The sequence below is a fragment of the Acomys russatus genome, chromosome 8 (genome assembly GCF_903995435.1).
Source record: "Acomys russatus chromosome 8, mAcoRus1.1, whole genome shotgun sequence".
Lineage (NCBI taxonomy): Eukaryota > Metazoa > Chordata > Mammalia > Rodentia > Muridae > Acomys > Acomys russatus.
In genome coordinates, this window is record NC_067144.1 from 10,342,014 (window position 1) to 10,366,842 (window position 24,829).

General features: G+C 41.6%; 1 protein-coding gene across 1 annotated transcript in view; it reads left to right on the top strand.

Annotated features, from left to right (window-relative positions):
• Positions 1-24,829, top strand: part of Tprg1 (tumor protein p63 regulated 1) — a 130,568-nt gene that overhangs the window by 104,490 nt on the left and 1,249 nt on the right. The window contains exon 5 of the mRNA XM_051150788.1: positions 17,127-17,280. Coding sequence (XP_051006745.1) covers positions 17,127-17,280 — 154 coding nt within the window. The remainder of the gene's footprint in view (positions 1-17,126; positions 17,281-24,829) is intronic.

A 24,829-nucleotide genomic window follows, 5' to 3' on the forward strand; every position in this document is an offset into this window, starting at 1 on the left:
CAAAGCCTTTAAGGCGACACATTCCCCCCAGTTCTGAAATCTTTCCCAGGTGTCCTTTGACAACCTGACTGGCTCTCACATGCTTCGTTATGAAGTGCTGCATGGCAACTAGCAGAGGCGCTTGTTTAGCTTATTCTAAGAAGAGTTCTGCAAAGTCCTCTTTTCAGGGGCATGATCCTGGAAGCCAAGGGACAAAGAAGATGGTCTCTGCACTGTGACAAGGCTGTATTCCAGGGCAGGCTGGAATGCGAGAGTTGCAGGATGCCTCATCTGTTCACCTTGGCCTTATCCAGATCTCTTTGCCTAGGAGGAGCTGAAGTCTCTATTTCAGAATTGGGCTCAGTCTAGGGCCTCTCTAATTGGCTTATGTCATTCATTAGGAATTCCCTTTCTTTAGAACTGGCAATGAGATGCCAGATCGTGGGGAGAGTTTGTGTACCACCCATCTCTGCTTTGTTGTTCCCTGGGTTATAAATGAGGCATGGGTAGGCTGCTCTGGCCCTGTGCTGAGCATCACTGCCGGAAGTCACAGACTGGGCCTGTTAGGAAGGGAGGCCCTGAGCTCCTATCTCCACCTCGACAAACCAGTGGCAACATGGCATGAGGGGCAAGCCACTGTCTGCCTTTCTGTTGAACTTCAAATTGAAGGCTTCCTGTCCTGGACCTTAGATAACTAAGCTGCTACTCATTCTGGAGGGGTTTGGCTGAACAAGATGGAGGAAGGAGCGACAAGAACGGAAGCTCATGTGTCAAGGATGGGCTTTCAATACCACAGGATCCTCCAGTTTTGCAGGTCCAGCAGCAAATCGCTCTCCTCACCCTAATGCCCAGTGGAGGCTGCTCTGGTTAGGGCCCTGCTGTGTTTTTTTCTGGCTGTCTGAGAGTGGGTGGCCTGTGATGGAGAGGAGAGGCCATGATGTAGCTTTTCAAGAATAGTGCAGCTGATGATTAAGATCCTGTTGTCTTTGACTCTGGCCTCTGCCCTTTGTGCTACTCTCACGTTCCCAAGCCAGGTCTTGACACTCTCCACATAGAGGTTGCTCTCTGATCTCCCTTAGTTCACACTCTTTAAAATATACCCCGCCCATCCAATTCTGCAATTTCATCTTCATAATTCAAGGTCATGGTCAAGTTCATCTCTATCCTCAGTAAAGCTTTTCGCTCTTCCTCTGTTGTTTGCAGAATGATGCTACAGGACCAGACAACTTGCTTAGACTGATCTTTTAACATCCTCAGTGTCCTGACTCTACCTGTTGGTTGATTTATTCTATAAATGTAAGGCACACTGGAACATTTAATAGCTTTTGTATAAAGCTTTACAATTTCTTCTGATTATACATCTATGTGACATGAAGAGGAAAGAAATACATTGTAGGAAACTAGAGATTCTATCAGTGTACTTTCTTTGCCACATGGATGTCCATGGAGTCCTGGCATGAATTTTAGGGTGAAGTTATGTCTGGAGAATGGCAATAAAGACATTAGGCATCACATATGTCTGTGGTGATAAAGCCATGGATCTTGGAAGGAGAAGAAAGCTCTCTTGAAAGCAATTCTAAAGCATGTAACAACCAGACTGGTGGCATAACCTCTCCAGGTGACACTTGAAGTAGCTATATTCATCCACGGGGCTTTCTTTGTTCTTCAAGTGAAAGAAAATAACCTAAGGAATCATCTGGAATGATAAATGAACATCATTGAGACAGTCTGCATCCTACAAGGCTCTTGTAGGAGGTTTGGCTTAGAAATACAGCTAAGGGTACCACACCCTTCTGCTAGCACCCAGCTCCTTATCCCTCTAGACAGATGATAAATTGTATTTCCCAAGGGGGCAATATAAGCCTTGAGGTCCAGCAGACCAGAGACAATAAATACTTCAGCAATTTAAAGCAGATTCTGTGAACTTCAATCTCCCTGTTAAATATATAAAGTAATGTTTGCTCCATAAATTGCTATGAGATAGGTAGACAGGGATTATACTGCACACCTGGCTAATAAATAGGCACTATGTGTCTTGTCATTCCAGGCCATCACTCACCAGGGAACTTTGGCTGTCTGTAAATACAATGCATTCATGCAAAACACGACTGCTTGCGTTTCTCTGCCACTCTATTTTGTATACCACTCAGTTGCTTGGGGGATCGGGTGGGGTTGGTAGGCGATGGTTATTAAATATTTCAAGCTTAAAGAGAAAGGTTATTTTTCTTCCCAGTTAGAAAACATCCATGCTAGGCTTCATTTATTATTTTGTAATTTGCCCTCCTATCAGTGGTAGGTAGCACTCTCTTTGGATGGGCACTCTTATCCTTCAACACTTAAATTAGTTCTAAATTCTTTCTGGGTTGTCTGCTCAAGTTTGCTGCATTAGTTTCTTCTCTTGTGGCCTTTCTTCTTTTTTTCTTAGGATGCTCCTTCTTAATAGATGCTGAGCAACCTGAACATAAAAAAATTTCCTTGCTTACTCATGGTGAATTCTGCCTAGACTAGTATTTTGCACATAGTCCCTTGCAGTACACATTGCTGAATAATAAACTTGGTGTCCAGTATTTTTAATCTTTTACACAGTTTTGTCTTTGGGCCTGTAAGTGAGAACCTGTTTCATTTATCATCATATTCAGCATTTAATTGACCTGATCGCCAGTGTGCTCCTCAGTTAAAAACAAACAAAAAGGTCTTGGTGTCTTTGACCAACACATTTTTATGAAGAGCCTGCTTTGGTATCTTAAACTCATTATTAGTCTCTGATTAGTCTCTTATTTCTGTAAAAAGTATGTGAGACGTGATATGAGAAGCCTTCATTTGTATCCAAAGTATGTTCTGGGGACTTGTAATGTAAATGCTTAAGTACTCTGGAAAGTACAGGGCTGTTTAGGCAGGATGCAGGATTAGTTAACAGCTGTACTTAAGCATTATGTCCTTGGCTCTTACCCACTTAGATGACTCTTATAAAGCAAACAAGCTAATTTTCCAGACTTTGAATTGTCTGCCACTTCCTAATGATGACATGAAAAGATGGCTGCTTTGTTTGCATTTTTAGCGATAGCATTAGTTGACCATTGAGCATGGACCCTGTTTGTTTCTTAAGCTCTGACCAAGGTGTGTACTTGTGAACCCAACTGAAATCCCACCTCTCAGGTCAGGGCTATTTCTAAAGTGCTGGTGCACTCCTTGATGGTGACAGAGTGCCTGTCTTCCCAAGACATTACACATTCGGTGCTTCTGCTTTTGCCTTGAGCACTTAGCCTAAATAAGTCATCAGGACAGTTTGTTTGTTCTGCCTTACAGTTTCTGATCAAAAGCTTCTTTACGAAAGATCAGCTGCCAAATGTGGAATTAAACCATGAGGTACATTTTCCATGCCTAATGCCTCCCGAAGTCAATTAGAAAACTCAACTTTTCACAATGTACTTGGCAGGAACAGGTGTGACAGCGACTCAAAAATGCTCCCCCTCGCCCAACCCCCCCTGTTGCCGCCACACTTACTTTTGCTGTAAGAAATCGCATCTGGGAGTAGGAAAGACAGAAGTTAGACACTGTTATTTGAAGGTGAACTCCAGGTGAGCCCCAGTGTGGTAAGTCACCAACACAATGACTGTTGATGTTGGCGAAGGGGTAGGTGTTCTGCCTACACAAGAAGGGGGAGGTTGCCATGGCATGGCCCCAGTGATGGGCTCACTGTCAGAGGACTGTTTTCCTTTCCTGATCATAGATCTTAATAAGGACATTGGAGAACTAAAATACATACAGACAAAAAGAGCCTGGCTGGCCAGGGAATTTTTCCTTCTTGAATGAGGAGGGGTGGAAATGATGAGCTGTTTGTTGTGACTGGCATTTTCTAAAGTAAGTAAGTCACACACACACACACACACACACACACACACACACCACACACACACACGTACACACACACATACACACACATGTACACATACACATACGCACACACATATACACACATACACAGGTATACACTGCCACACATATACACACACATACATATGCACACAGTTATACACATAAATGCATGCACACCACACAATGATGACCACACACTTACACACACACACACACACATACACACACACGCACACACACACACACACACCTGAACGTAGAGTGAATCTATCATAAATAATTATTTCATTCAGTTGAACCTTTAAGTGATTTTCAAACACACAATTGGCTTGTTTTCTTAATGATAAATTAACTTGAGGACAGATTAAGATCAATACCTCCTCTATCTGGTAGGATTCCTATCTAGTTTAGACTGACTTTAACCACAGATCACTGCTATAGCCTTCTTCTGCATAGATTCCTGTCTTGACATCAGGTAAAACCCAGGATGACTTTCACCGATCAATGAAAAACCCATGCCATGGGCCCGCATTTCACACAGAGCTGCTTTTCCCTTACTTGAGTGTGTCCCTGTACATAAGGAGCCCTTGTTGATAAGGTAATTGGGCAATCCTAACCTTAAATTGCTCCATCTAGCCATTTGTTCTCCAGTTCAGTAGAAACAAGATGCCTGTTAGATGTACAGAGCCAGGAACTCCAGGCCCTACTTTGCATCAACTGAGTAAGAATCCACAGATCAACAAGTCTTGGATAATTTCAAGGCATATTAAAGTCACGCAAGCATTGCTCTAGATCACAGTCTCAACTTGTGGCTCACATTTTCTCTATGGTCTTAGGAACCCCCAACCATAAGTGTGTTTGCATTGCTACTTCATAGCTGTGATGTGGCTACCACGCAGTGTCTCGGTTCCTAAGACCATGTGATATATCTATTTTTCAGATGGTCTCGACCCATAGGTTGAGAACCACTGCTGTAGACTATCCCCTGCTTGTCCGAGACTCCAACATCCCCTGCCCCAAAGGCCCTGCATGTACCACCCAGGCCTATGTGAGCTCTTTGAGAGCTCTCTCCATCTAACGGAATATTTTGTTGTTATGAGATGTGTCCTTAGGCTTGAGGGGCGACTGAGGGGTGTTTTTTTGGGGGAGTTACCCTGGAAGAGAGCATAGAAACAGATCCTGAGAGTTCTGTCTAATCCACGAAGGCAAAACCTTTCACAGTCAGGAACAGACACTGGGATTGGAAAAATATACTCAAGAGGACCTTGCTGCTCCTCAACTTCAATATTAAGCTGGCAAGAAATGCAAAGCTCAGTGGTCAAGAAACTAAGAAAGCCTCAAACTGATATGCCCAAGGCAGTACTACGGTAGCACTAAAGCTGCAACGCATCCAAAGCCCCAGTAAACTTTAGCTCATTTTCCCCAAAGCAAATACACCCCACAGAATGTGAATGAATCATTTCCATTTCAGGAAACATCTAGAATTTCTTAATTAAAAAAAAAAAAAAAAGTAAGTATTTTTTTTTAAACTTCCTTTCTTCCTCCTTTCTACCCTAGATATTTCTGAATTGGTAGGTTGGGGGAGTTGGGGAGCCTAACAGGAGAACATAGAATTCTCATTTACTTCATGCTTACTTTTCGGTTCTGCTAAAGGGTAGCTTCTAACCTAGAATGAAAGGTAGCCAGCAGTCTATATGCAGGGCTATCAGTAGGCTAGCTAAACAGATAGATGTCAAAATGGAGTGTGAGTCCATAATGGCTTCTCCAAGGTCATATACTTATGTATATTGTAGTAATGTATAATATGGTCATATAAACTGTACCCTCTAAACCACAGTTTTTCTTTCATTATATCAGAGTACCTTATGAGAAACAGTTTTATTTTCTTTTTGTTTTTCTGACTGAACTTTATCTGTGTTTCGTAGACTGTAACTGCTTTGGAAGGGAGAGAAGAGGCTGCTAACCTCATCATTGCTGCATGACAATTACAATGACTCTTGTTGACCATAACCAAAGGGAAAGTGCCGAGTATAGACTATAGCCATGTTAGAGGTTAGAGACTACAGGTTAGAGTCAGGGCTCAGTGCTGCAGGGTACTTACTGTTCTTGCAGAAGAGCTGCATTTGGTTCCCAGTAATCACGTGGTGGCTCACTACCACCCAGAACTCCAAGTCCAGAGGATATGATGCCCTCTTCTGACCTCTGCATGCCCATATCTACGTGTAGCTGAAACACTCATATTCATAAAACAAACAAAAAAGAAGTTACAGATGCACACTTTTGCTTTTTATAGATACTATTTGTATTAAATACCACAAACAAATTTAAAGAGGAAAATATGGCCTTCAAATGTCATCTCTTACAACTTGTTTCATTCTTATTCCTCCAGAGGAGAAAATGTAAACTTGGTTTTGGCTGTGGGAGCATCATCCAAGAGAAGCACGTGGTAAAATGGGCTTCTGATCTCTGGGCTGAACACTGGGGCCTGCACCCTCCTGGCCATACCAGTGGCTTCCTAAGGGCATGTGGCCTGAGGCTAGAAGGCATGTGGTCCTTGTTCTTCTGACTGCCCCTGTATGGGCTCCACACCATCTACTTTCAGCCTCTCTGGAAGGGAAATGGATACATTAGACTTGGGGGAAAAGCTTTTCTCAGAAGATGTGACCCACTTTTAACCTAGATTATACAGGCTGAAGCTGGCACATTTAGTGTACTCCAAAGTCAGTTCACTTGCAGATGGAAGATGAAAAGTCACCTGAATCTGGGGCTCATGAGACTCATCTTACGCCCCCATTCATAATAAAGGCAGTTGCCACAAGGTGTTTCCCTCATTGTGTGGCATTTTCCTTGTGGCCTGCCATATAGCTATTCCTCGTCTCTCTATCTGGCAACCTCTTGGCATAGAAATGGCCAGGGTGTATACAACATGTGAGTGACTATTGCAAACTACACTCAAGTCCTCTCGATCAGTGTACACCTCCCACCTGGCTGTTCCTCTAAAACCTCAAATTTTTGTAAACCTCAAAATCGACGCAGAGTTTATTACATTCACCTTAACAATGAGAAGGCATCTGTGCATTTAGAATAACAGGCTAACAAAAGGTATCTCTTTAGTCTGAGGAATGAGCATTTTCACTTAAATGTAAATTATAATTCTTTTATAGTAAGATCCATAGGCACACTGATAATGTTTTTTTTTTTAATGTCATCACGTATGAGAAGATGGAGATCACAGGGGTAGTGGACATGTCTTAGATACAGAGGCTGTTTCTGGACAGTCTGGAGTTCATTTGGTCACCTAATAAGACAGTGATATGGTTTGCTAGTAAAATGTTATTGAAATGATCACAAACACTGTAAGACAGCCTCAGCAAGCTGAAGCATCTGGTTGCAGCTCTGACGAGCTGTGGTTTTGAGAACTGCGAATGCATGGCAGAACTGCACTTAAAATGCCTTTGAACGTTAGGCCAGGAAGTTTATTTCTGAATCTCATGGGCTAACTGGATGGCCCAGAGCTGGTTTCTGAGTTTGTCTAGATCAATCTGAGTTGTGGCTTAGTTTTTGCCTTATGAGGACGCTTATCTCTTAATCATGCTGTTTATTATTTCCACACTAAAGTAATATAGGTCCTACGGAGTAAGAGTGAATGGAGAAAAATAATGCCCAATGGGAACCAAGAGTTTTAACTTTTAGTACTTAAAAACAACAACAACAACAACAACAACAAACTAGTATTTTTCAAAAAGCAGAGGTTTAGTTGGGTTCAGGAGAATAAAGGCTACTGACAGCACTGGGCTCCAACCTACTGATTTCACCTGCTTTTGGGCAGGTGAACACTTTGTAGGGATGGGCGATGCTAGTCTTCATTTTGTTTGGCCACGGGAGACCATGTGATTAAGGGGAGCTGTGGAACCTAATTCTGGCGTCAGCTCCAGCACTTGCCGCTGGAAGGCTGTGGGCCTCAGTTTCTCCATGTGTAGAGTAGAGGCTGGAAGTCGACCTTGTGAGCTTCCAGTGAAATGTAGAGATGGGGCTACCCCTCGCCTGAGCATCTTTGCCTTATGATGATGTTTATTTCTTAAGCATGCAGGTTATTACCATTACAACAAAACAATAGAGGCCTTTTGGAGTAAGAGTTTTTGAATGAAAAAAGAAAAAAGGAATGCCCTGGCTGTATCCAGTAGTAACTTTCTAGTATTTTCTAAACAATTCTCTGTGCTTCCGGCTCAATGCTAGGGGAATGGACTTAAAAGAATCTTTCATGGCCAGGCAAGCTTGCTTTCCAGTATACAAGCAGAAGGACTAGGGTTGACTACACTGGCTATGGATTCCTGCAAGTGGACTTGCTTTCCTCCTCTTCAGACACAGTCCAGCTCCAGCTCTGCAGCGTGAGCATTGCTAGGAATGGACAATAACCTCCTCCACAGTGTCGCCCCGCTCCCCCCGCCCCCCGTGTTAGCTCCTCCTCCACAGTGCCGCCCCCCCAGCCCCGTGTAAGCTCCTCCTCCACATGCCCCCCCCCCCGCGACCCCGTGTTAGGTGGTACGTGCCACATGCAGACTGAAAGTGAGGTGACTGCCTGGTTACCCTCAGAGGGATCAGACAATTCCAGGAGCTGTGTGTCTTCAGTGTTTCAGATGGTCTGTCTCTGAGGTAACAGCAGTTCCACAAGGAACAGTGGGGATCAAGCATGGAAAGACGTTTTGTGTTCTCCACAGCACAGTCTCCTTAGCAAGTAGCGAATGCCTGTTCTTCAGCGAATGTAGCTCAGAACTTCATGTTTTAACTCACACAGTATGCCTCAGGGAATGTTACCACTATCCTTGTTCAAAAGGCAGAAAGCTTAGGCACGTGTGGAGGTGCACGCCTTTAATCCTAGTATTTGGGGAGGCAGAGGCAAGCGGATCTCTGTGAGTTCGAGGACAAACTGCTCTAGACGGAGGTGAGTCCAGGACAACCATGGCGACACAGAGAGACATTGTCTTGAAAAAAAAAAAATGATAGAAAGATACCTAGCTTGTTATGTATCTTTTGATGGTTAATCTTCTGTTTCTCGCTCACTCTATCACCACTTTGATGCTATCCCGTCTACTTCCCCTTTACTCTTCACTCTTTACCTTTTACTCTTGATGACATATGGTAGGAGGGCGGCAGATGGCAAAACTCGGCTGCACTGCACTCATGGCTAAGGACCAAGGAGGACATCTGGCTTGGCCGCGTTTCCAGCTCACCTCTGTGAACACAATGCCTCTTCCTTCTACAGTTCTGAGTTTGGCAGCCAGAGACAAGTTTCCTCAGTTAATTAAACCACTGCCCACTGAGGTTTCCACGTTAGGATTAGACTACATTAGACGATTCACTGTCTTGCTCAATGCCCCTAGCTTCCCTTCCCAAGTTCTACAGACTTCTAGTGTTCTTCTGGTCTGCCTCCCTCCAACAGTTTGTCTGTCCAAAGGTATCTCAAGTTGAAATAAATATTATCGCCTAAGGCACAAGTCATAGCTTATGATGTACTTTTTTTCCTTATATAGCTTTCACTGGTTCCTTTATATTCAATTAACTTCATGTTATATTTTAAAAATCACTGTCTCAGTCTTTCTGTCTTCCTGTTTGTCAACTACCAGATAAGAGGTGACTCTTCTATGAGTTTCCTAGAAGCCATGCAGCTTTCAGAATAGTTGCCTAGGATTTGGTATAAAGTTACGACCAGTAAATAGGCCATCTTTCATATGTTGCATTGTAAGTGCTTTTTTCCTTTCTCTGAATTCACATTGCTATGTAATCCAGAGACAGAGAAATCTCTCTTATTCTTACAGAGATAGGTTAGCACATATTAATTTCTACTTGAAGTAATGGTTAGATGTTATGGGAACAGCTCTCTGAACCATTTGAAGGCGTTACAGAATAGTAGGCTTGATGGCCAGAAAATGACAATGTCAGTGTCTGCCAGATGATAGGTCTATGAGTAATAAAATTTCATGCCAGTCCCATCAGTTGAAAGGTGTGTGTGTGTGTGTGTGTGTGTGCGTGTGCGCGTGCACGTGTGTCTGTCTGTCTGTCTGTATATATGTATGTATGTGTGTCTCTGTGGTATATGCATATGGATGGGTGTATGTGTGTGTTCAAGCATGTGAAAGCCAGAGATTGATGTCAACTGTCTTACTTTAACACATTTCACCTTACTTTTGGAGAGTCTTCCAATGGACCCGGAACTCAGTGATTTGGGAAGAGTGGATGGCCAACAAGCTCTAGGGATTCTCCTGTCGGTCTCCCTGACTCTAGGATCATAGATTCATGTGGCCACACTATGCTTCTTTTGGTGAGCACTGGGGACTCCAAAGTCAGGTCTTCAGGTTTTTGGCATGAGGCACTTTACCCTCCGAGTTATCTCTAATCCCAGTCATCATCTTTATTGTTAGCACTACAGGTACAGACTTTAAATATGCCATTTAAATGCTCAGGTCTAAATGACTTATAAGCTTTGTCTCTTAGCATCAGTCGCTGGATTAGTGCTCCATTTAAATGGCACCAGCTTTTACCTATGAAACCGATGATAGAAAATGTCCTGAAAAGAAGGATATTTTTATTTAATTGCTTGCATGTGACTCCAAAAGTAATAGTAACTAGGTTTCCTGTTAATAGTTTTTTAAAAATCAAACTAGAAGAAGAGAAATGCCAGTTGATAAATGCTGTTGATTACGGCAAGAAATGGCAGTGGTGGGATGGTGGTAGCAGAGATGGCTGACACACAACCAATAAATACACTTCACAGTGAAGCATCGGTCAGACGTTGAATGAACATCTCCTTCAAGTGGTTGGCAGCTGCTTTCATAGAGGGAGGCGCTAGAGCACATGCAGAGCCCAGGAGGGCTTTCAGCATAATCAGGGGAGCCTTACAGAGTCCGGCTCTGTTTCAGTGGCATTAGGGAGTCAAGGCTAATAGGACATAAACAATGAATGGCAAATCCCTTCTTGGCCAAAAGAAGTGGGGATCGGGACAACTTTTATAAAGTAATTGAAGAATTACCTATTTTTAGCAGAATCTAAGAAAATCATTGGGTTATTTTTAGAATAACTTCCTTCTAAATAATCTACATAGATTCTGAAGAAGAAGAAAAAATTAAGTACTTCCATGTCACTTAAACAAAATCCAAAAGTAGGCAACGCTTCCCCCCTGGTGGGTTAGAAGTGCTGTACATTAGAATTCCTCTGGAGACCATCTAATCTAGACTTACCATTATCTTATACGAAGAGAAATAGTGACTCAGAAATGTACCTAGGTCCAAGTCACAAAGACAGCTACTAGGAGCATGAACCCCAGTTTTACCGATTGCTAGCCTAGAGAGCTCATTATCATAGAGTGTAGCATTCCAATAACAGAGTAATTTGACATTCTCATTCATATGCACATTTTAACACTGTGAATCATAAACATGTGGGGTAGACCCTTGGTGTGGGTCTTAGACTTCTTTCCTGCAGCCATGAGCTTGACTGGTTGGACACAGTTCTTCCGAGGCAGATAGACATCCTTTGTGAGGGCCATCAGCCTGGGAGATCTACAGCCCCTTCCTTTGGTCACCCTTTTTGTAATTATTTACTCTACTTTCTTTGATTTGTGCTTTTAATTTAAAGCCTTGAGGTCTGTATGCCTGTGATTAAAGACCATCTTCAGGTCAGACCTCGGCAACTGCCTGGCATCTTTTTATAGTCATTAAGCCTCCATTTTTGTTTGACTTTTTATTTAGCGAGTATAAGACAACATTTAGGCTTTCGGCATAAATCCTCTTTTAGAAGGGAAAAGAAAACAGAAGCAGAAAAGGCTGAGTTGCAGTCTACCATCATCTGCCTGGTTTAATGATGGACACCTGGAGAGAAGTTAAGGGTTCAAATGGTTAAGTCAGATAGCGGTCATCAGGCTACTAGAGTTCCTGAAGGTTCTTCCCATGGACCCACAAAGCCCTCGAGACCCTGTTGATGACAGACAGCTGTAGTCCTTCGGCCTTTGTCACTTACCTCTGCCTCCAGTAACATAACCTACAGAATGTCTTAGTTGCCCCATGCCAGTAAACGGTTAATCTCACAGAGCTCAAGGCCCTTGGAAACTTCTGGGAGGGAGCCAGGTGAGCAAAGAGAGCAGATAAAGGCGGCACCTGCCTATGGGCTTGGAACAGCCTAGGGACACTGAGAGAATGTAAACACGTTCTGCAAATCTCATTGTCTGACTCTGTGCCAGCATCTTTTGGGTTCTTGTAATGGAAAATATTTCATCTGAGGTCATTCAATGAGCAAAGGGAGACTTGAATACCCACCTCGATGCCAACTCGGCCCCTGCTTTTGTCCAGATTAAGTAAGCAAGGGACTAACGTTTCATGGGTCTAGAGGATCCGCCTTTCAACAATGAAAGCTGGAAGGTAGGAAAAAGGAGACAGGAAGAAAATAAGCTGGGCTGCTCTGAGCTGCTCTCTCCTGTTCCTACCCCTCCTGTGGCCTCCCTGTGTTTGCTCACCAGTGCTTACAAGCACACGCCCTGCGTTTAGAGTAAGAGTTAATATCTGTGCTTCCTCATAAATCTCCATTCAGTGCCTCAAGCTGTGTTTTTAATTCTGTGGCGCAGCTTTTGAGACGTGAGATGAGCGGAAAGGAGGGGCAGCTGGCGAGGTAATAATGGAAGGTGCTATTTCTCATTCTCGGGGTGCAGCAGTCTTTCGCTCATGCCTTCTAGCAGAGACTCTTGGGAGGCCAAGAGGTATGCGAGCAGGAGTCAGGAAGTTTGCTGTGCTGTCCTATGTGAAAGAATTAATGGCTTCTCCCCCAAGAAAAAAAAATTCATGGAATGAACAAATTTAACCCAAAGAAGGTCCGGAGAAGTGCATATTTCATAATTCAGGAAGAGAGAGAGAAGAGGCCTTCCTGAAAAGTCTTGATCTTAGGTTATAAAGCTTGTGAATAAAGAGACGTTTCTCTCCATTAAACTTGGAGTTATCACCAGTGTTCCTTCTTCATGCACATGGTTCTCTGGCCTCGCCTAAGCAATTCCTTCCTTATAAACTCACTTCTTCAGCCCGCCCTTGCTTCATTACTATAGAAGGTAAACCCAGTTTGCTGTGGTCACTGAAAGCTGTAATTGCCTAGGCTTTCTCCACTGCCAATAACTGTATTTTAGAATTCTGAGTCACCCAGTAAAACAGATAATTAACATGGCTCTAAAAAGAACTGAGGCCTTTGAAAATTCTAGTTCTTAGCATATGTGTGTGTGTGTGTGTGTGTGAGAGAGAGAGAGAGAGAGAGAGAGAGAGAGAGAGAGAGAGAGAGAGAGAGAGAGAGAGAGGGGGGGGGGGGGGAGAGGGAGGGAGAGAGAGACAGAGACAGAGAGGGGGGTGAGGGAGGTGGGATGTGGAAACCATTCTGAAAGTTCCTTCTAACTTAAGTCTAGAATCCTAAAATTGATCATCACAAACTTTCCACCAAGCTCCCTCCTGTAGAGACTTGCTCTCTCATGAAACCATTGCTGTATTTTGGCTCACTTCTATGAGACTTTAATGTTTACCAGGAGAATAGACTACATCACTTTTCTCACTCCCAGAACTATGGGAATGCTGGCTCAATCTATAGGACAGAAAACAGGAATTAAAGAAGTTGCAATTGTGACCTTTCACTTCTGCCAGGTTTCTATAGAGGTGTGTTGGTCTGGAAAGATCAACTGATAACCAAGCCGGCTCAGAGATCATCTGATTTGCTTCCGGGATGTGGGGTATGTGTGTGTCCCCTCATTACCTACAATTCCACAAAGAGAAACTGTCTAACTGAGTGTTTGCACTGAAGCCAGAGAACACAGGATGGGTTAGGTGAACTCTTCTGAGCTGATTGAAGATATTCTCTTAACCAGTTAGAAGAGCTAATTTGGGAGCTGCTTTCATTTCTTCTGAAGAAAACAAGTGAAAACTGGCTTAAGCTATCCACGGGCAGTTCTGTCTGAAGGACTTAAGTCCAGGATCGTAGACACTAAACTAGTGGACCCCATGACCCTGACTGGCAGTTTAATAACTCTTTCACAGGGGTGGCACATCAGATATCATCCATATCATCTATTTACATTATGATTTATAACAGTAAGCAAACTTACAATTAGTAAGTAGCAACGACATAATTTTAGGGTTGGAGGGTGTTCACCACAACACGGAGATCTGTATTGAAGGGTTACAGCATCGGGAACATTGAGAACCACTGCTCTCTGCCATGAGTTAGAAAGCAGCTAGAGCACATGGCGAGTATTCTAGAGGCACAGTTAGGTGGGGAAAAAAATGGCTCTGACAAGCACAGAACCCCCTGAGACTTCCTGTGTGCTTAGGATTTCATCCTCCTGTTTGTTCTAATTCACTAGTTGTCCTTGACTCGGTGACCTGGTTAAGTCTGTTCTTGATTTCACTCAAAGCACGCTACTGTCTAGATTAAATAAAATATAAAATATAGAACACGTAAAGCTTCGAATATGTGTTAGTTGGATAATGCCATGCAGCATACAGAACATTTTCATCTGTTCTTTAAAAATATGTATTTTATTATTTATGAGTGTTATCTCTGTGTGCATGTGTGTAAGTGCATGGGGTGGGCAACAAGGTGCTGGTGGAAGGCACCTGAGCCCTTGGCACTGTAGTTCTGGCTGATTGTGAACTACCACATAATTATGACATGTGTGACATGATCATAGCTTCTATGTCACACGCAGTTACTGACATAACTGTCACAAACTCTAAAAGACTATAGGGCTTGGATGGGGAAGCCATAGATTTTTTTTATTGTATGTACAGACATATGCAGGAGGTGCAGAAGGAGAAATAAATCAGAATACAACTCAAAGTGAGATTCAACAAGGGAGATGTGATTTGTCCCAAACCCTACTGTATTGAGTCAAAATCCTGACTAAAGCAAGACTATTGACATCTTCTTCCTTGCACTTTATTCTCTGTTTTATTAACTTGCATTATTCTCTCCATGAACATAACTTACTTTTGCAAGAAATATTTCTGGTCATCAAGGTATGCACAATCACCATAATTGTCCCGAAGATGTTTAACAGAAGAGAAGGCAACCATAAACTTTTCCCCTCAAAATAATATTTTTTTATTAGTTATTTGGGAATTTTATACAGCATACCCTAATGACTGGCACTCCTTTCCCATCCCTGCCAGATCCAGGGCCTAACAAGCCTCACCTTAAATGCTGCCATTGGAGTGGATACTTAATTTTATATTTTTCCCAATTTCATAACAGATTCTAAAGCTCTGGGAAAGGTCATTGCCACGGTCAAAAGAATTAAATACTTAAAAATAACGTTCTTCTTGAATTTTATGCTTGACTTTCATTTTAAGGCTTCCTTGAATAAAAAAAAAAAAAAAAAAAAAAAAAAAAAAAAAAAAAAAAAAAACCCACAAGTGTACTTTTAGAGAAGTCACCTTGACAGATTTTTTTCAATCCTTTTGGATAAACAAAGTCGAATTTGGTGCATAAATTGACACAGGAAGCAGTAAATAATGCCATTGTGTGAGTTGTTTTAATTGGCTCAAGACAGAATGTTCCACAAATGAGCAAGCATGTATTCATAAAATTTGGGATTTGCCAGTGCAGGGGAAAAAAAAAAAAAAAAAAAGGCAGAAAACTCAAGGGTATGACCAGAGTCAATACAGCATCTGAGGAAAGAACTTTAGAGATTTGTTTCAGATTATTATTTTTTTTCTCTCACTCTACTTTTATTTTTTCTTCTTTTCTTTTTTCCTCTTATACTTTTTGGGTAAAGGATTAAGTGCAAAAAATGTTGAGTTTCAGTTTTCAAATACAATCATCAAATATCTGAGAACTGGGCAGTGGCTTGTGCCGGGTTCCTTTCTTTCTTCCCTTTTGTAAGACACAGCTTGGGAGTCAGCCACTGAATGTGTGAGACTGTTTATGCTCAGCTCTGTATGGATAAACATTCAGAAACCACATGATATTCCCAGTGGAATCCATCCTTAATGCCGGAAGTGACAGCTTTGTGAAGGCACCACAATTAAGCGCTGGTTTTTCGATCTCAAAATCCCAGGATTGAATTTCTAGAAGAACTGAGCTGAGTGCTCAGGATGCTTCAAGGAGCTGCTTAGAATTACAGCTAACTTGTTTCTAAAGCTTGGTGAATGCAGAGCACCCAAGTTGGCTTAACCTCCAGGCACCTCTCTGCATCCTGAGCAGCTGAAACTGTAAACCCTAAATTCTCTTGGACACATGAAAAAGAAGAAGCCATGGACATGACAGATCTTTTCAGCATAGCCACACCATTCTGCCATGACTTCCTGCCTTGTATTCCTTTTGGAACTTCCTGTGCTTTGTATTTGGACTCAGCAGATGACCACGCCTGGGTTAGATCACACAATGGCTTTCTTCTGCACTGTAGGAGTCAATACTGAGGCGACGGGTAGAAGCAGGCAGAGTCCCTATAAACACTGGTATGACCCTTTGCTGCAGCTTCATTGTGTAGGAACAGAGGAACAGGAGATGCGTGGGAGAAGTGGCTGGCCTAAGAAGGTGAGGATTTTGAATGGTCCTCACCTCTTTCAAAGGTCACAGATGTCTTATCATTTGGCAGATGTTACATTCTCTCTCACTTAGTTCTTCCTTCTGTTTACTTCTCTGTTTAAATGATGACTTCTCAGGGCTGGAGAGATGGCTCAGTGATTAAGAGCACTGGCTGCTCTTCCAGAGGACTCCGGTTCAATTTCCAGCACCCATGTGGCAACTCACAACTGTCTGTAGCTCCAGTTCCAGAGACTCCAATAGCCTCACAAACCGTGCAGACAAAACACTAATGTGCATAAAATATAATAATGATGATGACGATAGTGACGATGACGAAGATGGCTTCTTGTGGTCATGTCGTCTCCTTTTTCATTGAGACTGTTTCTCACTTTAAATGTTCTTGTCCATCTCCAATTGTTTCACACTTCTTCCTTACTTGCTCTCATCAGAACCTCAGCATGAGGTCAGCAGCTGTATTCCCAGCTCTGGCCGCTGTCCTGAGCTTGAGGCTCACATTTGCATGTGGATTCTCAGCAGCCTCTTATACCTAGCCTCTTTGAAAGCAAGTTCATCTTTTGACCTCCTTTACTCCTTAAGAGTTTGGTTTGAGCTAAGTCACTTACCTCAGTAGAAACACACCAGCTGAGTTACAGTCCTTGGCTACATTTCTCTTGTTGGTATATCTAACAGAAATGCTCAATCTAACAAAAATATACTCCATCTAGGAGACCAGGAGAAGGCCTAAGGATTTTCTGGGGAAGCATTGAAGGGCAGTCTCTGTTGTCCCGCTGGAATCCATGGTCTACTGAGGTCCCCTATGCTACCTTCACTGAACACCCTATGAAAAACACCAGTGAGAAGTTCCTTGAGATCTGCAAGGTAGGTGGCACCTTGTCACATATTAGCTGCGCGTTTCTAGAACATTTATATTTTAAAGATTGCAAAGATGCAACCTAACCTGAGGTTCAGATAAAAATGTAATGCCTCTTTAGACATGTATGTGAAAAGTATAGCTATTTCATAGGTACCATTTATATATTTATGTAACCAAATGTCCCCTGCCCTCTTGCTATCATCTTTTAATAGAATATTATAAAAAAGCACAATGCTTACATTTGGCTTGGCCATTATTTATTGCAAAAAGATGCGTGTGTTTTTCTCTATGTAGGTACATCATAATTGCTGTATTCTGAGGAGAAATATGGAATAGGGTGAAGTATGTTTCATCATACTGGCTCTGAGGTCATACCATAAGAGGTCATTTCTTTCCATTGGACTGTCTTGGTGGCCTATCTCTAGAATGTGATGGACACTGCCTGTCCTGCTGTTATCGCGAGACTGTCATCCACTCAAATAGACAACATGTTTAAATGTTCCATACAGCACGAAGCTGCTGTGGTTCTTTTTGTACCTTCAATTCTCATCCTCTCAGGTTTTTAACTCTTAGGTGGCAGGGATAGTTTCATACTATTCCCTCATTGCTTCCTGATAACTTAGGTTTGGGAGCACCTTACAGAGTTAGAAAGTAAAACAGTTGGAGGTGAAGATTCAGTGACAAATCAAACTGTTTTGACAAAGCCATGATCACACATTGTGTGTGCATATAGACTGAGAACTTGTGGTCTTTTCTAACCTTTTTTTTTTTTTTTTTTTTTTTTTTTCATGTTTACTTCGACATCTTTTACTTTAAAATGTTACAACTCATTTAGTATAAATTCAAAACTTGGTTGTTGTTAACTAGAATCTTGTTGATGTCACATTAAAATTCTCATGTTCATACACACATTTGTGTGAGTAAATTTGCATGGTTAAATAGATAAATTGGTAAGTACCTCACTGTACAAGCCCTTGAGGCACCATGTCAGTGATTAGAAGCTTGATGGAGTCTTAGTTCCCTCTAATATAGAGATAAAGTGAGTGGTCCTCTTGGGACTCATGCAGATGTCCTCTGAGGTTCATAAATTCCTGACTGACTCTGGAGCCAACTACTGTAGACACTGAATTAGTTCATGGATCATGTTGCTACAGTTCATGTGATACCCATTTCACAGTCCCTCAGCCAAAGCATCAACGTCAGCTTCCAGGATGATGCTTTACCACTGCAAGCCAACCTAACAAAACAAAGTGAAAACCAAGACCAGTACCATAGCGCTTCCACCACAGTGTGCTGTGAAAGCAGACTTGCTGAGGGTATCAAAGGGTGGGTGATTCATACTGCAGTGGCTGACTTCAGGGTGCTTGATCCCCCCTCTGCTCTAAAGTCCTTATGAACACAAACACACATGCAGCCATCATATCTTCTGTCCTCTTCAGTTTACACCCTCCCGTGTCTCCTGTTTTCCATCATTATTATGAATAACAATTCAAGAGACACTTATTAAAATGCCTGTTAATTCAGAAAAAAAAAAAAAAAAAAGCATAGCAATGAATTTTCTCAAGGGCATTTCCTTTCTTTAAGGGAAAACTTTTAGTCATTAAAATGACATATATTTTTGTATTAATAGTCGAGTTTTATTATTAGCCAATATAAACACTGACTGACATGGTTATTACATGTATCACTTCCTGAGACAAGCCTTTTCTTATTCCTTGTACGTGATGCAGTGGGTACCTATTTCTGAATGTCCTTTGCTGGAAGAAATTCACAATGAATGATTAAGGACTATGGTCTATGGGCTATGGAGAATTGTGGTGACCTGATAGTACTTTGTTTTAGTTTACGTTTAGATTGCAGTTGCAATCAAACAATGTTTTCAAAGAACGTGAAAGATAAAATTTTGAAGAGAACTTGAATCATTGCCTATAAGTATTTATGAGTGCAGCTGTGAGACTAGAGTATTATATTAGCACTAGAGCTGTGTATATGTATATGCGCGCGCGCGTGTGTGTGTGTGTGTGCATGTTAGTGTGTGTGTGTGTGTGTGTGTGTGTGTGTGTGTGTGTGTGTGTGAAGCATATTCATGGCTATACAAACATTAAGAATAAGTGTTGTTCAGTTGGTTTATAGTCCATCATATTATAGATCTGTTAAATGCATTGATTTTAAGGTTCATCTTTCTTTGTGTGTGGGTATAGGAGATAGACAGAATTACTGACAGAGTAGAGTGGGAAGTAAATTTCCAGGGATGAGAGTGGACAATAACTAGAGTGGACATTGCATAGGAGAATGAGTTTGGATCATTAACATTATCATGAACATTGCAAGATCGTTTCTTCTTAAACCATTAGTCTAAGTCCAAGGTCTTTTTTTTTTTTTTTTTTTTTTTTTTTTTTTTTTTTTTTTTTTCTTCCTGGAACCAGTCTGGAACTTTAATTTGCTAAAAGCCAAATCTTATTCAAAGTTATCCCAAATGAAGGCCTCTGGGAAAGCAAATGGTCACCATATGGGATGTGAGATAATGTCTTCAATTGAGGTCCCTGAGTCTTAGCTTCTTTTTGTTGTTGGTTTATATGTCATAATATTATAAGTGATTAGGATTTTTTCCTAGGGTTGAGTTTGAGTAAGCCCTTGCTGTATCAACATAGAAGAGATTTGGGGCTGGAGAGATGGCTCAGCTGTTAAAGGCAAGGCTTACAACCAAAAAAATATAAGAGGAGGAGATTTGAAGAGGGTTACTTTGGTGAATCATGAATACTTCTTAGGTGACTATTTTCAAGTAACATGAGAATTTTAGAGGATTGAGATGTTTCCTCAGATTCTCTTATTAATAAAATAGGAAGAAGAGGAAAATGAAAGAAATGCTAAATCATATGCAGGAAGCAACTCAATGTTGTGTCACACACAGGGGAGAGAAACTGTGAAGTTGAGTTATACATAGTCAAAATGTTCAAATAACTTACAAGCTAACGAAACAGCCTATTATTAAAAAGATACTTACACTTATTCTTTCCCAGGGCATTTCACTTAGAATCCTTTTGTTCACTGAACATTTTCTGGCATTCACAGAAGACAGGAAGAACTGTTGCTAAGGATACAAGCACGAATGAGATAATATTCAAGAGGGGGGCAAAGTAGTATTTGATAGAAAAGGCAGGTAAACAGGCAAAAATTAAAAAATGGAAACCAATGGACTAAAACAGAAGTTTGGCTGCAGTAAAAAAAGACTGGAGGTAGGTAAAGGTGTATATAACACCCACAGAGAAAAAGTAGTTCAGCTAATTTGTAATCTTACAAATTTTCTTAATATGAATATACAAAGGAAATAAGAGACTAAGTAAGTTAGGAGTAATACTAGGGAGTCAGGGAAAATTGAATTACTCCATGAGGACTTAATGAAATTTGCATGACTGATAGATATAGAAAATGGCAGAGAAGTTAGGATGAGGGAGTTACTGGGAGCTTAGATGGTGGTTACACTAACTTGGATGGAGATCAACTTGAGTGGGAGGGGTTGGTTTAGCTTATGAGATGTTATGCTCAGACATCTGTAGAATAGTCAGGCAGGTAGAACTTTAGGTCTGAACTGCTATAGAGAAAGTTGAACTGGAGGTAGATAGTTCGGCTCAGGTGACATTTTACCAAGGCTGAGCTTTTGGGGTGCTTGCTTCGGAAGGCACTTGCGAGAGGAGTATTAATGCATGCAGGCATTCTCAATCAAGTTTATACTATGTCAAAGCATTGCCTCCTAATCTTGTTTCCATAATGCCATGTAAAAACAGGTAAAAACGTGTTATCTCCTGTTACCATCGCAACAAATGTAGGTCACTTCCTCATCTAGCAAACACAGGGCTCTCAAGGCTTCTTTGCAGACGTTCTTCTGACCTGGCCACCTTAAAAATCTTGTGAAATCTTCACAAGTGCCATGCCCTGTGTTGCTCACAACACACAGCTGTGGACATGTTAGACACTAGATTATTTTGCATTGAGGTTACTTGCACTGTACACACACAAAAAAATCACCTCACATGTTATTATGCCATTTGACTTTATCTTTATTGCTTATAGGGTGATATAGTCCTATAAAAAAACCAACAAAATCCTGTAAGATAGGAACCAGTATCTTCACTTAGTCCCTATGCTTAAGTGAACCAACTAAGGCCGTACATTAAGAAATATATATCCACACTCAACAGTTCCTAATATTCATGAACTTGGTATAAACTTATAGGACTTCTTCTTGTGTATATACGTGATGCTGTGTGTGTGTGTGTGTGTGTGTGTGTGTGTGTGTGTGTGTGTGTAGGATGAGGATCTAAGTCACAATGAGTGGAAACTTCTGTAGAAAGGAAACTTGCCCCATCCTCTTAATTGTCTTCATACACTAAGTTAGCCACAGTTACAGGGTCTATACAAAGCAACTGATAATTTCAGGTGAAATGTGCACACACAATCTTCATTTTGACCAGCATTGCAACTTGCCAAGTGGTTTCATATCTTCAGTGTTGGACAACTTGCTTTGCATCCCAGGGAGGCCTCCCTCTCTACAGAGAAAGGTTGAATCTTGTGGCCTGAAGGCCTGGAAAACCTGCTGAGCTCAGGAATGTGGGCCAGCAGGCATGAAACCTGGTCTCTTTGCCCAGTATAAACAGGAAACAAGTGATGGTTGTAATAAAGGAAATTGAGATTCTAGGTGGGAGCTGCTGGCAGACAACACCTGAAGCAACCAGGGGCCCAGGCACTCAGCTGGTAAATAATTGCTATAAAGTCAAGAATACTGTTCCTCCTCCTCCTCCACGAATGAACAGGGCTGTACTTCGCCCCAACCAACACACAGGCCCTGTGTAACTGGAGTTGTTAAAACTTGACCCTCTGTTTTGGAGCCAGAAATAAAAGCAGGGGACAGAGGTGGGTGTATAAAAGCTTTTAGACAAAAGTATGTGGCTGGTGGCATTCATATCAGATGACACAGCGTTGCTGTCACAGGGATTGAGCTCAGGTGCTTGAAACACTCAAGAGCCAGCTTGGGGACGTGGCCTTTTGTCTGCCACTCCTTTAAGGAGCAGCTTGTCTCTGTAAGCATGCCTACCCCCCCCCCCCCTTTGAGAGTGTTCCAGACATGGCTGAGAATGAAGTGTGTCTAATGAAATGCAGTGTGTTGAGTATGAAATAGTGTCAATATTTTCTTTCTAGCACCTAGATTCTGAGGCCACAGGGGATTCCCAAGAAACGAGGCTTACAATGAGAGCCGAGGAAGTGCTCAGTAATTTAGTCTGGTAATGGTCTCTAAAAAGGCATTACAAACATATGGATGGATGGTCCTGGCAAATGGAAATGTTGAGATTAATTGCTTTGCCTTTTAGGAAACTGTGATGTTATTTTTTTTGATGATGATGGCGATGGTGATAAAAGAGCTAATATTTATTGTTTGTAAGAAACAAACTTCTTAGTGGTTTTTTCAATGACTCTGAATCTCAGTCTTATCTCTGACCCCTACTGCTATATCTGGGCTCATAAGTATCCTCCCCGGCTCTCTCATTTCACCTATAAATTTGATATTATTAGTATACCCATTTTTGGGGAAAGAGAATATTAAACTCAGGAAGGCTTACTACTATGAAGCTACATGTTTTATAGTTCAGTGAGTCTTTTTTTAAGGAGATAGGGTCTTGCTGCGCAGCCCAGGCTAGCCTTGACCTCTTCATTCTCTTGTCCTGTGCCTCCTAAGTTGGGATTGCAGACACGCACTACCCTACATATTAAAAGGAAGGGACCTTTGATCACTAAAGGATATTTAGCTATGTCTCCTTTAGCTATTGCAAAATTCTAGAGATAAGGCACTTTAAGCAAAGAGATGACCAAAAGCTACAAATTACAAAGCTATAAGAAAAATTCTTAATGATTAATTGATTTTTATGTAGAATTAAAAGTGTGTGTATGTGTTGTGTGTGTGTGTGTGTGTGTGTGTGTGTGTGTCTGTTGGAGGTGGATGGGATGGCAATGGAAGTTAGAATGAATAGAGACTTCTTGTCTACCTAGTAATTCTACAGGTTTCTGAGGGACAGGGGCTACAGTTTATATTGTATACTTACACTGTAAGAGATATCCTCCCCCATCGCAAAAAAATTATATTGAGTCCCAAATTATAATAGCCTCGCAGTGGCTTATTATGTAAAGGCCACACTTGCAACTCTGCTTAGAAAACTGGTTAATATATTTGAGTGGAGACATCAGTGAAATGCAACAGAATTTACTACTTAGTGTGACTATTATTAGTAGTTTTTGTTTTATGTGTTTTGCTCACGTCTCTGCATATCACAGTGCTGTTGGATGCCAGAGGAAGGAGTCAGATTCCATGTTTCAAGTGGTTGTGAGCCACCATGTGGGTGCTGGGAACTGAATCCTCGTACTCTGCAAGGGGATAAAATGCTCCTAACTGCTGAGCCGTCTCTCCAGTCCCAGAAGAAAAGAATATTTTTAATTGAGTATGGAAGGGGGAAGCTTGAACTTGGTTTTCAAACATGAAAGGAAAACTACAAAGTCTGTAAATTGAATTATGGACTGTGCAATTTAGGTAACAGGTCAGTGTTTTTCGTTACTAAATCTCTTTTTAAAGTCAAATCTGACCCTAAACTAACTGTAACAGAAGGAATAAAAATATCACATTGGTTTAAGTGAAGAAATTGAAGGAGGTTATCCATGAGGCTTGCATTTTCCTTTGCAACTTTTGTCTCCAGCTCGAAGTTACCTGATATATTAAGATTAGTGATATTAGTGACCTTTTGATTTTCAAAAGAGTGATGTGTAACCGTATTATAAGTCCTTGTTCTTATAGCCGCATACAGTGTAGTTCTCATCTCTCATCAAAGAAGCTTCTTTTTGGAGCAGATGGAGATTTTTACAGAGATTCACAACTGTGCAGAATGGAGAGAATAAGTGTCCCTGGGATGCTCAAGCCCAGTTTCTGCATCTGCAGCATGGACCATGTACCCAGGGTGCAGGGAACACCGAGGAAGAGGAGTAGAATAATTGTAAGAGCCAACTGGCCAGGATGCTTGCTTCTAGATGGATTTTAAAGAATTCCAAGTCTCTCTCTCTCTCTCTCTCTCTCTCTCTCTCTCTCTCTCTCTCTCTGTGTGTGTGTGTGTGTGTGTGTGTGTGTGTAAACTAAGAATATGGTTTCCTTAGCAGGACCTGCATAATGATATCAGTTGACATGCTGACATGGATAGGGGGAAATTCCAAAGGTCCCATCTCTACTTAAAGAGCTACTAGTAGCCAATGGCTGCAGAGAGAGGGGAGAATCTGTTTCCTCCAGGGACAGGCTTCCACATAGGTTAAGCAATGCCAGATGGCCAGGCCTGGATGTGTAGACATACACACACTGCTAAATGGACTCAACATATAGGTTACATATATGCAAGTATATGTGTATTTTTGTTTAACAATACTAAAGAGGAAGAGGTCAGGAATTAGGGAATGAATTAGGGTTAGGAATAAGGGGGGCTTGGGGACTATGGGAGGACAGGAGTAATGTAAGTGCAATATTCA